This window comes from Hemitrygon akajei, chromosome 26 (genome assembly GCF_048418815.1).
Source record: "Hemitrygon akajei chromosome 26, sHemAka1.3, whole genome shotgun sequence".
NCBI classification, from domain to species: domain Eukaryota; kingdom Metazoa; phylum Chordata; class Chondrichthyes; order Myliobatiformes; family Dasyatidae; genus Hemitrygon; species Hemitrygon akajei.
In genome coordinates, this window is record NC_133149.1 from 39,909,084 (window position 1) to 39,925,106 (window position 16,023).

At 39.2% G+C, this 16,023-nt stretch overlaps 1 protein-coding gene and 1 long non-coding RNA gene across 8 annotated transcripts in view; one reads left to right on the plus strand and one right to left on the minus strand.

The window, feature by feature from the left end:
• Positions 1–16,023, plus strand: part of LOC140716899 (Na(+)/H(+) exchange regulatory cofactor NHE-RF3-like) — a 53,070-nt gene that overhangs the window by 32,550 nt on the left and 4,497 nt on the right. For 5 of the 7 annotated variants that reach the window (XM_073029975.1, XM_073029977.1, XM_073029978.1 and 2 more), the window contains exons 8-12: positions 5,599–5,803; positions 9,000–9,196; positions 11,689–11,925; positions 12,751–13,071; positions 15,932–15,971. In XM_073029975.1, the coding sequence (XP_072886076.1) occupies positions 5,599–5,803; positions 9,000–9,196; positions 11,689–11,925; positions 12,751–13,071; positions 15,932–15,967 (996 nt within the window). In that variant the 3' untranslated portion in view covers positions 15,968–15,971. Of the gene's footprint in view, positions 1–5,598; positions 5,804–8,999; positions 9,197–11,688; positions 11,926–12,576; positions 12,671–12,750; positions 13,072–15,931; positions 15,972–16,023 lie in introns of those variants that run through there. The other 2 variants (XM_073029979.1, XM_073029980.1) reach the window with 2 other exon arrangements.
• Positions 1–16,023, minus strand: part of LOC140716902 (uncharacterized) — a 130,842-nt gene that overhangs the window by 16,222 nt on the left and 98,597 nt on the right. The window lies entirely within an intron of this gene.

Consider the following 16,023-nt stretch of genomic DNA (forward strand, 5'->3'; position numbering starts at 1 on the left):
AGTCAGTCTTTTTAATAAGCTGAAACAAGAAAGCACTGGACGATGGTGATGAAAGTGTTGCAAAGTAGAATTTAAAGGTAGTCATGGGTGGTTTGATCGGTTTCTGAGGCAAAGGCAGCTTCATAGCTTAACATTTACTGGAGAGAGTGCTTTGGCTGATACTGAAGCTGCCGAAAAGTTCCCACGCTAGTAGTGCTACGTAGTGAGATTTTCACTACACTCGACAGTGCTGCAATGATTGCGGAAAAGTATTTCTACTTTATATAGGCTGTGTATTTATCAGATCATTCCTGCTTTTACTGTATGTTACTGTTATTTTAGGTTTTATGTCTTATTTGGCATGATTTTGTAGGTTTTTTTGGGGCCTGGGAACGCTCACAAATTTTTCCCATATAAATAAATGGTAATTGCTTATTCACTTTACGACATTCCAACTTACGAACTGTTTCATAGGAACACTCTACCTTTGGATAGCGGGGGAAACCTGTATCTCAGCAATGACATCATTAACTTTATCCATCCATTGTAAAAGATGGAGGAAGACACCTCTAGCTACGAATCTGTGGGTAGTACTCTAACCTCTGTGTCCAAAGATTGAGGCTTTACATCTTAAACATAATCCTGACTAATATATCCAGATAATGTTTTCAATGTTACATTAAATCAAGGTCTATCCTTTTAAGTGGACATCAATGATATCATATTACAAAGCCAAATTTAAAGACGCAGTATCTTAAATGCATATTGCATTTCCCAAAAGATGGATGAATTATCAAGACAAATAGCCCTAAATAGGTATGATTTTACCTAAATGTGGCTGCAGGGAAACTGGGAATGTTTGACAATTTGGATAGAAAGGCAAAGAAAAGAAGGATGTGGGATAGCAAGAAAGGAAAGCGCTGTCAATGAGGAATGACATTAGAGAAGATCTTGATTGTTGGCAGATCATGAGATGCAATTAGAATCAGTTTAAATGGAGCTAAGAAGCAGTAAGGGGAAGAAAGTACTGGTGTGAATTGCTCACCGGTTTTCAAAGCAGTGTGCAATATGGAACTAGTATAAGTAAATAAATTAGAAGCCTATGTTGAAGGGTTAATAGAATAATCATGGGGTTGAGAGCTGCTTAATAGAAAACAGCAGTAAGAATAAAAAGGTCTTTCTTAGATTGACAGACTGTGACCAATGGGTTATGACAGGAATTGGTGTTTGGGTACCAACTAGTTGGCCAAGGGCACCAAATGTTATATCTATAAATTCACTGATAACATGAAACGAGGTGGGAAATTGAAAATCTTGTTGACGATTCATCAGCTGGTCTAGGTTAGGTAATTCACTACGCAACTCTTAATTAATCGAAGCTTGCACTTTGTTGTTTCTTCACAAATAACAACGTAGCTATGTTGACCGCAGGCCAACAACTTTCGGCACTTATATCCACCAGGATGAATTGCTCTGAGAGGTTGGTGTGAAACATATCAACTCCTGGTTGAGAAGTGACTTGGACCCACTCCAATTTGCCTATCATCAGAACAGGTCAACAGCAGATGCCATTTCTTTGGCTCTTCACTCAAATCTGGAACAACTGGACAGCAAAGATGCATACATCAGGATGCTCTTCATTGAATAGAGCTCGGCATTCAACACCATCATCCCCTCAAAACTAGTCAGTAAGCTTCAAGTCCTCGGATATGGTTCAATCCATCATGGGTAAAGCCCCCCCCCCCCAAACCACTGAGCACATCTACATGGAGCACCATCCATCATCAAGGATCCCCTCCATCCAGGCCATGCTCTCTTCTCACTGCTGCCATCAGGGGAAAGGTACAGGAGCCTCAGGACCCCCATCACCAGGTTCAGGAATAGTTATTACTCCTCAACCATCAGGCTCCTGAATCACTGGGGATAACTTCACTTGCCCCATCATTGAAATGTTCCCACAACCTATGGACTAACATTCAAGGACTCTTCATCTCATGTTCTTGATGTTTATTGCTTATTAATTTTTTTCTTCCTTTTGTCTTTGTAGTGTTGTTTTTGTTTGCACGTTAGTTGTTTGTCCGTTTTGTTGGGTGTGGTCTTTCATTCATTCCATTGTGTTTCTTGTATTTATTGTGATTGCCTGCAAGAAAATGAATCTCAGGGTTGTATATGGTGACATATATATACTTTGAAAATAGGCTTACTTTTAACTTTTTAGTGTCAAGAGCATTTAGTATAAATATTAAAATTATAATGGAATTATTTTTATCAGAATTGGGCTCTTTCCAGTTATTCGAATATTCTAGTGACAGATGGTGCTTATTGTGGGTAAACATAAATTAGTGGAAGTACTGTTACTTTATCGGCTCAATTCTCACCTGTAATAAAAAAAGCAAATAAAGATATTGGGCTGCATTAGCAGGTAGACAGACTATTACTGAAATGTTGTGGTTACAATATGGAATAGTGAATTCAGGCATGACCCAGACCGGGCTTGTATCCAGTGATGCCAACATGCCAAAAGTGAGGCTTACGTATTGGTCAGACCACACCTGAGTTATCTTACATCAATGCTGATCATTTTGAGGAGATTTTTTTTCTATGCCTTCCTTATGTCCATGCATAAATTAGGAAATTGCATAACCTTCCCCTCAAGATACAAAATATGCCAACCAATCAGAAACTGGGTGTGTAAAATATCTTTGAGAAACTTCCCTAATAATTGAATGATATTGACTCCAGATATCAGGGGTCCCAGTTAAGTGAAAGGTTAAAAAAAGCAAAGCTTCTAGAAAGGAGACATGTTGTCATAGAAGTGTTCAAGAAAATAGACCAAATTCGCAACCTTGTTCATCATTATTTACAGTAGTATGGATGGCTATCAGCGCAGGCAACACAAGACAAACAATAATTGTGTTTCTACTTTTGCATTTTTTTGTACATCAGCTGGAATGCTCTGAAAAGACAATAGAACGTAAACAGAATTTAAAGTTATCTGTAAAAAGGAATTGAGGATAGGGGGTTGAAATTCCAGGAAAGCTGCATGTTTCTTGGGTTAGGATTCTTTATCATTCCAGTATTGTTGTGGCTAAGCAGATCAGATGGAATGGATTTTGCAAATGAAAATGAAAAAACATATTTCATAAATATTGATTAAAATATTTATGCATAATATATGGATGCCAGGTTCAGCATTCTACCTTGTCATTTACACTTTCAATAAGAAATGTCTTTATAAGGAAATGGCTGAACTATGTATCTATATTTTCTTAAAGGGCCTTTACTACCACTTCCATAACAAATATTAATAAAATGGAAGCTATACATTGGATAATATAGTTTTGTACTTGGATAGTATAGTTCTGTACTTCTTGAAGAGCCCTTTTAATGGGCTCTCAAACTTCATGTCAACAAAACTCATTTGATCCATTAACCTCTATTGGACAATGACTCACTTGCATTTCTTCTCTCCAGCAGAATATCACTGCCAACCTCCTTTTTTTCTGTTTCAACATCTTCTTCCCACCTGTTTCTTCCACAACACACTGGTCAATTTTTCAATCATTTCTATCTCCTTACTTTGCTACATTCCCAATCAAGAAATTGCCCATTTACTGGAACTAAAACACTTGTTCTGGGAGAAATTACCATGCACTTACTTTAACTTTGTACACCATATTTGTTTCATACAATGAGGTCTCGTACACATTTACAAATGCAGGTTGGGTGTCTATTTTGAAGAATTCCATTCACCCAGAACTTCAGGTCACCTGTCATTTCAATTGTCTACCTTTAGTTCAATAATTTCAAACTATTTCACTACTCCTATTTTTCTTGGATAGCAGTTGGTGAGAATGTTCCTGTTATTTGAATTTACAGCCACTCCAAACCACCTTTTGCTTCATTACCCCTTTTGCCCCGCACATCACACCTTTTCTGTTTGTCACATAATCTCTCCTGTCTTCTAGCCTACTTGAATTTTAGAGTGTTTAGAGTCGTAGAGTTGTACAGCAGGGAAACAGGCTGTTTGGCCCATCCAGCCCGTGCCAATCAAGATGCCCCATCCAAGCTAGTCCCATTTGCCAGCCTTTGGCTCATAACATTCTAAGCATTTCCATTCCATGTACCTATTGTCTATTTGCCATTGAACTGAAACATTAACTCCTTTTCTGTCTCTACACTGACTGTTGAACATTTTTATTTCTTCAGTACTCTGCCCTTCTGAAAGAACACCACAAAGGATTAAGAATAACTCGATTTTGAAGAAACGAGCAACTGTATTGAATTGTTGTTCAAAACTGCCTGGATAAAAAAACAAGTTTTTTCACACCTCCAAGTGATAATTGAATTTTTAAAAAATTATAATTATCACTTGCAAAAAGATGTCAGTTGCTAATATCAAGCACAAAATTAAAACTATGTGTCATGTGCAGGTGTTACCCTGTCTAATGCCTTTGGAAATACTGTAGGTGCTCTTTGATACCAGCATAGTGTCATAAGTCTATATTAAGTATTGTCATATTGTTGCACCTGTAGAAGCTTAATCTGAACCATGTTATGTAAAACCAAGGCAAATGTTATAAACTCTGTGGCTTCTGATCTGATTCTGACTAGACCATATGGTACTTTGCATAGATCAGATCACTTAATTAAATGAATACCATATTCAAATAAGCAATTGACTAAAAAAGTCATGTTATTTTATGTTCCTCTAATCTCAGCCCATTCAGCTTGATCCTTGTTTCACTGTAATGTCTAATCAGACTGTGGTTTCTATCGACATTGAAGTGCCTGGTCCATGTTCTTTGGCAATTGTTCCATTTAGGTTTGGTTAAGTATCCAGGAACAGTGTCTTCCAGGAACACAAGAACACATTTAAAGATTAAAAATCGGCTTTATTTGTCACATACTTTGAAACAAACAGTGAAATGCATCGTTTGTGTCAAATCAAATCAGTGAGGATTGTGCTGGGAAGCCCACAAATGTTGCCATGGTTCCGGCGCTAACATAGCATGCCCACAACTCACTAATCCTAACCATATGTCTTTGGAATGTGGGAGGAAACCAGAAGAAACTCATGTGGAAGTGGGGGAACATACAAACTCCTTACAGGCTGCAATGGGAATTGAACCTTGATTTGTGTTGCTGGCAGTGTAACAGGATTACACTAACCACTATGCCACTGTACAAAAGGTTTGCAATGTTTGTTTTCCGTTATAGGTTTGTGGAGAAAATGACTTTTACCATCTCTTGTGTCATTGCCAGAGTAATATTAGTATGTGTCATCTTATGTTGCTCATCTTGATGCTCAAGAGTACATCTGTATGTGTTTAAGCTTAAACTCATAGAGGTATTAATGTCTTTCAGAATAAATCTTTGAGCACAAGATACGTTGTGATTTACCTTCAGCAAATCCTATGCGCAGCAAGTCTAACATGATCTGCTCTATTGCTTATTTCACATCCCAGCCATTCAAAGGCAGACATTACATCCAGTCCTGTACATTTTTGGCAATTAGATTCAAACTCGTCCCAGCTGAGTCACAATAAGCAACTACTATAAAATGTCTAATGTAGCAGGTTGTCCTGCCAGGTAGTCAATCACTGCATTTGTTAACAGATTAAAGACAGTGGAGACTCAGTGACATTCCTCGTGGCTGATCAGAAGACGGATGCTTACTATAGAGAAAAAGGCATCAAGATCATTCCAGCCATGGCCTGCTTGAAGCACTTGCCATTCAGGACAAGGAAACTTTACTTAGTGAAAGGGAGTTGTGGCTACGGATTCCTACTGAAAACTGAGAAAACAGCTTCAGGGACACTTGGTAAGTGACTGATTGTTAGTGGAGACAAGAAGTTCATTGGGCAGAGCCCCACTATTAGATTAGCATGAATTTACTAAGTTTCTCTTTTGCATTTTTGCACACCCCAACCCCCCAACTATTTTGTTTCAACCCTATTTGCATTCACTCATTCACTAAATTTTTAATTGAGGAATCAGTATATTTTCTGCAGATACAAATGATCTGTTAGACGAACTTAGCAGATTGAGCAGCATTTGTGGGAAGAACAGAATTGGCGACATTTCAAGTTGAACCCCTGTATCAATCACATGCACATCAAAATATTGAATGTAACAACTGAAGGAGTATTGATCTAAACTGATCATCTTCCAAGAAAAAGCTTCTGCGCTCACAAAGATTCAGCAGCTGAAGAAATTAAAATGGCTTAGCTGATGTGGTCAGTCAAAAATGTATAGCAAAAGAGAGTTGGCCCAGGTGATCTCCGAAGATGAAGAAAATTTCAAAGCTAAGAAATCTAACATCAGCATCTTCTCCCAGGCCAATATCTGCAGTTTTAAAGTTCTGGTTACATCAGCAGTCCATGTTGTTCTCATGTTTTGGTCATGGGAAGAGATTATTAAGTGGAAAGAGGAAAAGTTCAAAGCTGTGCTCTTCTTCTTAAGCCCATCAGCCCTACTGGGGCATCGGCTGCCGAGAGAAGTTCGCCAGAATCCTCTGTCCAGGGCCAGTCTTTCAAGTTGTCACCAGGTATAGCCCACCTTCTAAGATCCTTCCTCTCCCATGGATGAGGTTTTTGAAGCTTCCGTTGGTGTTTCTAAAATGGATTTTACAGGAAGGGGTTGCTCGCCCCCCTGCCCAACCCTCCTCCTTTCGCAACCAGGCTGAGACCCTCTGTGGTGGAATTAAAGGTGTGCTCACTTTAAGACATGCAATGTCATGGCTGACCCCTGAGAATCTCTGCAGAAGCATTTGGGATGGTTTTGAGAATTTCAGTACATCTAGGTGCCCTGCAAAGACATCAGAAAGAGCACATCCCATCTCGAACTACCTACCAGTTCACCCCATTAGTTACTATCTGCCCCATCTCTGCAAGAGCCAACAGCTCCTACATCAGCTTCCTCGGGAACGGAAATAAGTTATCCTCAATTCCAACGAAGGAGACATCATTGCATGAAATGTATTCGGGGAGGTCCAGTATGGGGCAGATAAGGAGCAAGGTTATATCACATCAACATATCTGAGAAGGCTTGAAATTTAAGAATAAAAGAAAATTGAGCTTATTTGATTTTGTAATTTTAACCTTGATTTTATGTAGAATAAAGATAAGGTTAGCATACTATGGGTTTTTTAACTGACAACTGAGAACCCTGTGAGTTCAACTGCAACCACAAGTTCCTTAAGAACTTTCTGCAACATCAATTTTCAGTGGCCATTCTGTTTGATAACCATAATTATAGTTTGTAGTTTATTAGAAATTAAGGGAGCTAGGGCTTTACTCTCTGGAGAGAAGGAGGATGAGAGGAAACATGATAGAGGTATACAAGATATTAAGAGGAGTAGATAGAGTGGACAGCCAGCACCTCTTCCCCAAGGCACCACTGCTCAATACAAGAGGACATGGCTTTAAGGTAAGGGGAAGGAAGTTCAAGGGGGATATTAGAGGAAGGTTTTTCACTCAGAGAGTGGTTGGTGTGTGGAATGAACTGCCTGAGTCAGTGGTGGAGGCAGATACACCAGTGAAATTTAAGAGACTACTAGACAGGTATATGGAGGAATTTAAGGTGGAGGGTTATATGGGGGGCAGGGTTTAAGGGTCAGCACAACATTGTGGGCCAAAGGGCCTGTATTGTGCTGTATTGTTCTATGTTCTGTTAGCCATCTAATAATGAGCATCATCCCTGCTCAGTGATTCTAAAATCTTAGGTATATTGCAGTGAATAGAAGGGACTGATTGCAATGATTTCTCAATAATCATCGACTTAGCTTTATTCACCACTACTCTAAATTGACGCTGTGAACTACAGACTCACTTTCAAGGATTAGTTCCACTCATTTTCACTCATTAGTATTATTTTTGTTTGCCAAGTTTTTCAGTCTTTGTCTATTTATGTATAGCCTTTCATAAAATTCCATTGCATTTTTTCTGTAAACATTTGCAACAAAGTGAATCTCAAGGTGGTATATGGTAATAAATTTACTTTGATAATAAATTTACTTTGATAATAAATTTATTTGAACTTCAAACTTAATTGCTTTATCACACAGATAACAAAGATTCAGAGTACATTTAATATCAAAGTATGTATGTAGTACACAACCCTGAGATTTGTCTTCCCACAGACAGCCACAAAACAAAGAAGAATCATGGAACCCATTCAAAGAAAAAAACCATCAACAACCCCCCACCTTGCTACATGCGCAAAAAAATCGCGCAAACAGCAACAAAAAATGCGCAAATGCACAGAATATAAAACCACAGAATCAAAAGGCATATAGATAGATAGACACTTTATTGATCGCAAAGGAAATAACAGTGTCACAGTAACATTCCAAGTGCACAGATATAAATTTTAGAAGTAGAAAGAATCAAAAAAATAAATTACCACAAACAGTCTAATTCAGTTCAGCTCAGTGTTCGTTATCTGCAGGCCACCCCAATTCAAAATAGTCAAAACTAGTAACAAAAATAGGAGCAAACAGAAAAATTTGAAACCCATCATATGTGAATTAGAGTCTGATCCACAAACCATGTTGATTAAACCTTGCTCCATCCTCTGACAGCATCGAGGGAGAGAGATCACTCAACACAAGGACTTCCCTTGGCAGCAGTGAGCGAGAGGGAGGTAGAGACCATCACACACAGACAACTCCCCCCAGCAACAGCAAGCGAGAGGCTGGTAGACGGCACTAAACACTTGTATGCCCACCACACCTGCCTCAACGATTTCAATCTTCCTCGGCACTTTAATCAGTGAGATCAGCGAGAAATGGAGTTAATCATGGGCTTGCGCCCCATCTCCAGGCTTCCTGACCATCTTCTTCTGGATATATAAAGGATGACAGATTGTAGTCACTTCCTTAACTCGCAGTTCCTATATTCTGAACCATGAGTAACTTTTGGGTTGTGTTTTTTTTTGAAACCAGTAAAAGCCAATTTATGGAAGGCTTCTGTTTCATTTCATTACAGTAACCATATATAAATTGACTTTTCTTTCAGGTCAGTATTTGTCAGAAGTGGATGCTGGAAGCCCAGCCGAGAAGTGTGGGATGCAGGAAGGAGACCGTTTGCTAAGTGTTAATGGAGAGAATATTGAAGGGCTAGAACACAGTTCTGTAGTGAAGAAAGTCAGACAGGGTGGAAATCAGGCTACCTTTGTTGTCATCAGCTCTGAAGGAGACAAGTACTTCACATCTGTGAGTCTTTCCTGTTTTATTATGTAAAGATTTTCATTCTCAGAAGGGTAACACTATAATTTGTTTTATCCTCCTGTGTAGAAAAAGAACACGTTGAACCATGATAGAAGAAGTACTTCTCCTCTTGGCAGATGGGAAAGACCAACCAAGTTGAGGTTTATTCTGATAACATTTTCAGCCCAGCCATGGATGTCCACAATACCTTCTAAAATGGTTTCCTTTAGAATACAGAAACATTAAAAAAGATCTTTCCACCTGCAGACAAGTAGAAAACTAGGACAGATGAGTTAAAGGGAAATATCTGTAACCAGAGACTAGTTAAAATGTGCAACTTGCTTCCAAGAAATGTAATTGAAACAAATCATGTAAAGGCATCCCAGGGAGAAGTATTGCATGAAGTGCAGCTCCAAGGATGTGAAAATGGATCTCTTCTTGAATGTTAGAATGGATACACTGAGAAACTTTTATTGAACTTCAAAAATTCTGTTCTCCACAAGAGGAAAAGGAAAGACCAACAGCAACTAGTTCATTAACATGCTCAATATAATGATGGTGGAACATTGTGTAAATGTATATTTCTTCTCCCTTTCTCCCACATCCCAAGTTTCACTGTTCCTATTCCTGCCAGCATCTCCTCTTCCCTCCCTCTCCCTCTCACCCAAACATCCCTTCTTTTTCTCATCCACTGAACTCTTTCATGCTTGCAATTTCCCAGACCCCCACTCGTCCTCTCCCTGCAGAAGCTGCATAGCAACCTCACAGTCAGGTTGGACTTGATTCAGGAACTTTATACCAAAGAATAAGTTTCTGTGCCTTGTCCATGTTCCTACCCAACCACTATCCTTTGATTCCTCTGTTCATCTTCCCTTTGAATATATTTAACATCCAAGCATCCACTGCCCTTTGTAGAAAACTCCAAATTCCTTGAAGCAGTGACTAAAGAAATGAAATATTTGGCTTTCAGATAGCCCCTTTCACCACCTCAGAATGTCTGAAATACTTTACAATCTATGACATAGTGTCACTTGTCCTGAAGAATGCATTGCAACAAAAGTGCACAGCAAGCTCCCACAAATAGCACACAATGGAGACCAGATAGCCTGTCTTGTGATGGTGGTCAAAGGACAAAAATCGGTCAGGGAAATGTAGACCTTTTTTTCAAAATAATTCTACCCACCTGAGAGACCAGACAACTCTTTGTCTGGCTCAGTTGAAAGCTGTTGCCTGGCACTGCAGCTTTTCCACAGTACTCCAGTGAGATTTTAAAACTAGATTATGTGCTTGAATCACCTTCATATTCAGAGGTGAGAGCGCCATCCCTGAGCTTTAGCAGAAACCTTCACAAATATATATACCCCATTATTATCTTTTATTTTATTTAGAGATACAGTGTGGAACAGGTTCTTCTGGCCCAGGAAGCTGCACCACCCAGCAACCACCTAGTCTAATCACAGGACAATTTACAATGAGTAATTAATCTACTAACCAGTACATCTTTGGACTGTGGGAGAAAACGGCTTTTCCTTTGACTTTTTTTTAATAATTGAACTCTGAACTAAAATACCCTGAGCTGTAATAGCATTGCACTAACTGCCACACTACTGTAGCACCCGAGTTGGCAATTTGAGATTAATTTTTTTTTATGCTTTTCAAAGAGTGCACGACTCACAATAGCAAATGTCAAGAGCATTAGTGAAGTGAGCATGCCATTTCAATTCTTTGTCCCATTCCCACATCTGCCTTTGTCCTTTTCCAATAACATGGTGAGTCCAAATGCAGATTAGAAGAACAACACCTGATATTTCAGCTGGGTAGTTAGTCTATAACCCAATATTAGGAACACTGAATTTTCCAATTTCAGTAACCTGCATACCTTGTATTCTTGTCTCTCTCCACTCAGGCTCTTTTCCTGATGGCACCCCTAGTGCTACCTCTGTTACCCATTTTCAGTCCCTTCCTTTACTTGGCTCCATCTGCCTGTCACTCACATACTTGACATACAGGTTTTTTTAAGCCCTCCCCAATGGTTATATCTGCCAATCATCCTTCCATTAACGGGATCCACTTAACAATCTTCTTACATCAGGTTACAGCATCTGCAGACTCTTGTGTGTTCATTTATCACCTTCCATCTCAGTCACTACCCCCATCATCTCCTCACCCTACTTGGCTCCATTTGCCCTTAATTTTTCTCTCCTTATCTGTTTCTGCATATCACCCGCTGTTGTCTCCCAACATAGTCCATCCCCTTTCCCTACCTGACTCCACTTGTTCATCATCTCCCTCCTCACCTGGTTTTGCCTATAACCTGCAAACTCCTGCTCACCCCTCCCTCTCACCTCTTTATACTGGCCATCTCCCCTCTTGCTCTCAGTCCTGCCACTGGGTCTTGACCTGAAACGTCAACCATCCCTCTGCTACCTGACCCGCTGAGTTCCTCCAGCAGTTTGTTTTCTTGATGAATAATTAAGTTGCATCTTTGTCCTATGCAGCTGGGTTTGTCTCCTTTGATTTGCGATGATGAAGAACAAGTGAACCCGAAGCAGACAACAGAAGATCAAAGCAAGGAACATCCACCACTTCAGCGAGCGAGTCCTTCTCCATCCCAGGTGGCAGGAGAAAGAGAGTCTGTTCCCAAACCAAGGCTTTGCCATTTGGTGAAAGGTTCCAAAGGATATGGTTTTCAACTCTACAGTATCACTGATGAACCAGGAGCATACATCCAACAGGTTGGTTCAGAGGACTGAAAAATCATAACTTTACTGGTAAAAATCATCCGAGAGTCTTGAGTTTATAAAGGTACAATTGTAGGAACAATTGTTATTTATTCTGAAGCATTCTGTTTCACACACTTTTAAAAAAATACGGGAAAAACTAGCATTTGTTGCACTACCCCAATTGGCCCGATGAAGTGGAGGTGAGCCTTTTCTAGGACTGCTGTGGTCTCTATTGTGAAAGGGCTTTCACAGCATTGTTATATGGAAATGCCAAGGATTTTTACCTCAGAATGAAGGAGATCCTAGCATAATTTCTAAAACATGCTGCATATATCCTAACTCTCACAAAGTGTTGTTTACCCATTACCCTGATCTTTCCTGTCTCCTATTGGCTCCAGTTCCACCTACACCTAGATTGCAAAAGCTCTAGATTTCTCTTTTCCATTACCTCTACTTCTCCATCCAACTTCTCTGATTCTACCTCTGACTAAAATTTTGGTTGCTTGTCTTAAAATCTGGTTATATGAGACTGTCAAATATTTGTCCAACAGATATTCCCTTTGTTCCACTTAATGATCTCTCCATCTTCTCTGCTTTCTAAACTTTCCGACTTTCTCAGGTCTCAGTTTCAACCTGAAACCTAAACTGTTTTTCCTTCAATAGATGCTGCCTGATCCGATGAGTTTTTCTAGCAGTGTAAGTATTTCAGATTTCCGGCATCTGCAGTTTTTCCTTTGACTTTTTTAAAAATAATGTTCCAGTGGTGGGCTATATTAAAGGCAGCTTGTAAAGACAGGTTCTTGCTGTGTTGAATTTCCAATGTAAAAATCATTTTAGGTTATACCTGACGAAGTGGGATACAAAGCAGGAATCAGGACTGGTGATATAGTGATTGAGGTAAATGGAAAGAATATAGAGAAAGTCGATTACGAGGATGTTCTTCTGAGAATAAAAGAAAATGAGGACAAAGTGACTCTTCTCGTCATGAATAAAGATGAATATTGGCACTGCAAGGATAACAACATCGCAATTAGCAAAGAGCCAGACAGTGAAGACAATGAAATGAAAACAACCAGGAATCCAGATAAAGGTATTTTCTCCAGCTTTGACACCAAGAATACAAGCCGAAGAAATAGCAGTGGTCATCCTGTTAACAAGGTAACTCTAGCAAGATCATTTATATCAAATATTCTGTTTCAGTGGGTAATCAGAATATTTATTTGGTTATTTAGAGATACAGTGTGGAATAGGCCCTTCCAGCCCTTTGAGCAGCGCCGCCAGTAATTCCCTATTTAACACTAACCTAATCATGGGACAATTTACAATGACCAATTAACCTACTGCCCAGTACACCTTTGGACTGTGGGAGGAAACTGGAGCACCCAGAGGAAAGCCAAGCATTCCACAGAGAGGGTGTACAAACTCCTTACAGCAGACACCGGGATTGAACTCTGAACGCCAACATCCCAAGCTGTAATAGCATCGCACTAACTGTGACACTACGATGGCACCACAATTGATTTTGGAACTTTCCTACTCATTCTCAAAATAGTACTGTTGGATATTTTATGCCCACAAGAAGGGGAAGGAGATAACTTTGTTTACTGCAAAATCCACCCAAGAGTATAGCAGTTTCATTACATGAGAAGGGACAATTAGTCTCAGTATGAGGTGAAGAATCAACTGTTTCATTTTATCAAGAAATTAAGGCAACGACCCAAGAGAGTTGTCGTGCAGATTCACCAAAATTACTCAAGGGTTTAGAAAGAATTCATCAGGGTAATTAGGGAGAAATTGTTTTCTGTGGGAATTCAGAATCAGAATCAGAATCAGGTTTATTATTACTGTCATATGTCATGAAATTTATTGTTTGTGGCAACAGTACAGTGCAAGACATAAAAATTATTATAAATTGCAATAAATAAATAAATCATGCACAAGGAATAGTGCAGTAGTGTTCATGAGTTCATGGACTGCTCAGAAATCTGATGGCAGAGGGGAAGAATGTTGAGTGAGGGTCATATCAAAATAAAAGCCAGATGACTGAAAGGAAATCACAAATGAAGGGAAATGGTGATAGGCATCTGTATTCTTTTCCCCACAAAGTAAAATATGTTGGGTTGTAGACCTTACAAAATGGACATTAATACCACAGCATCTGAGTCTCTTTGGTTCTGTTGCTTATTAAGAAGTGGATGAGTCTCAATACACATTCTGACTTACAACAGATTAAAAAGTATTGCATCAATACGCATGCTTTTAATCACTTCCCTAATCAATAAGGTATATCTTCTGTACCATTTTCCTCATGTGTGCAATAAATTCCACTCAACATCCCTCTTTGCACTTCTCTGAATATTAAATGCACCTGAATAGCTTTGTCTGAATTATCTCATTTGTCATTATACATAAGTTTGTGTGATTGTAGGTTTCATTTTTAGACCATAAGACCATAAAATACAAGCACAGAGTTAGTCAATTCAGCCTACTAAGTCTGTTCTGCCATTTCATCATGACTAATTTTTTAAACCCCATTCTCCCATTGTCTCCCCATACTCCTTTAGCCCTTACCAGTCAAGAAACTATCAGTCCTGAAGAAGGGTCTTGGCCTGAAACATCAACCATTTATTCATTTCCATAGACCTGCTTAGTTCTTCAAAAAAAATTTGTGTGTGTTATCTATCAAACTCTGCCTTAGATATACCCAATGACTTGGTCTCCACAGCATTCTGTGACAAAGAATCCACAGATACCCTATCTTCTGTCTGAGAAAATTCCTCCATCTCAGTTTTAAAGGGATGTCCTTCTGTTCTGAGGCTGTGTCCTCAGATCCTAGACTCTCCCACTAATGGAAACGCCTTCTCCACATCCTCTATATCCAGGTCTTTCAGTGATCTGATAAGTTTCAATGAGATACTCTCCTCATCCTTCTGAATAATCAAGTGCAGAGCCAAAGACACCAAATGCTCTTATACATTAAGCCTTTCATTTCTGGGATCATTCTTCAGAACTTCCTCAGTACCTTCTCTGGGGCATATCTTTACCTAGATTCGGGGCCTAAAAGTGCTCACAATATTCCAAATGCACTCTGACCAATGCCTTATGATGCCTCTGCAGTGTATTTCTGCCTTTGTGTTCTAGTAATCTCGAAATGAATGCGAAGAGTTTTTGCCAGAGACTTTAGCCCAACCATATATTCACCAACCATTTCCTCTGGTCCCTGAGTGCCTCTGCCAAATGTAACTCTCAAAAATCTCTCAATCTCTCTTAAAATGTCTTTTTAAGTTTTTTTTACTATGTCTTCATAAGAGACCTTTTGTTGTGGTTTGTGGTGCTAACAAACTCACCAGGACCATATTTATCTCTCTATCTATTACCAGCAACAATATTGCCTTTCCTTTTTTAACGTATGCCTTGTTGTTCTGTTCTGCACCATTGACAATATAATTTATGCTCAAATATTTATGCGCTTGTTCCATTCAGGTAATTGGTTATTTCTTGTCCACGGGACTGTCACATGCACTACCTGCTATTATCCCTGCTAACTTGTTCACTATTCACTTTACATTTGATTATAGCTCTGTTATTCCCTCCAGCTGCTACAATCCATCCTTATTGCCAGTGTAGTGACATTAGGCTCTTAGATGCTGCACCCTACTAAGGCAAGTAAGAGGTGGAAACAAAGCATTTTTCTTTGAAGGCTTTTACTCCCATATGAAGGCAATGGATTGGAAGTTATTTTACTGTTAATTCCTAAAGGTACATTAACCTTCAAAATCATCACAGGTGGTATGTTACTAAGGTTACAGAGAAAGTGAGGGAGTAGTAAAGAGGAGATGCAGCAAATATCAATAATAATCTATTTAAATAACAGCACTGGGTTGAGATGGAGTCCTACAGCTCAGAAACAGATCCTTTGACCCATCATATCATTGCCGACCATCAAGTAGCTATTTATACTTATCCCATTCTAACACTGTAATATCTTCTCCTTTTCTTGTATTCCTTAAATACACAGCTCAGGATATCAGGAAGATTGAAGAAGAATACTTAGATCGGTAAGCAATGACTAGATGACATTACATTTGGGTTTCAAAAGCTTGTTTGTTG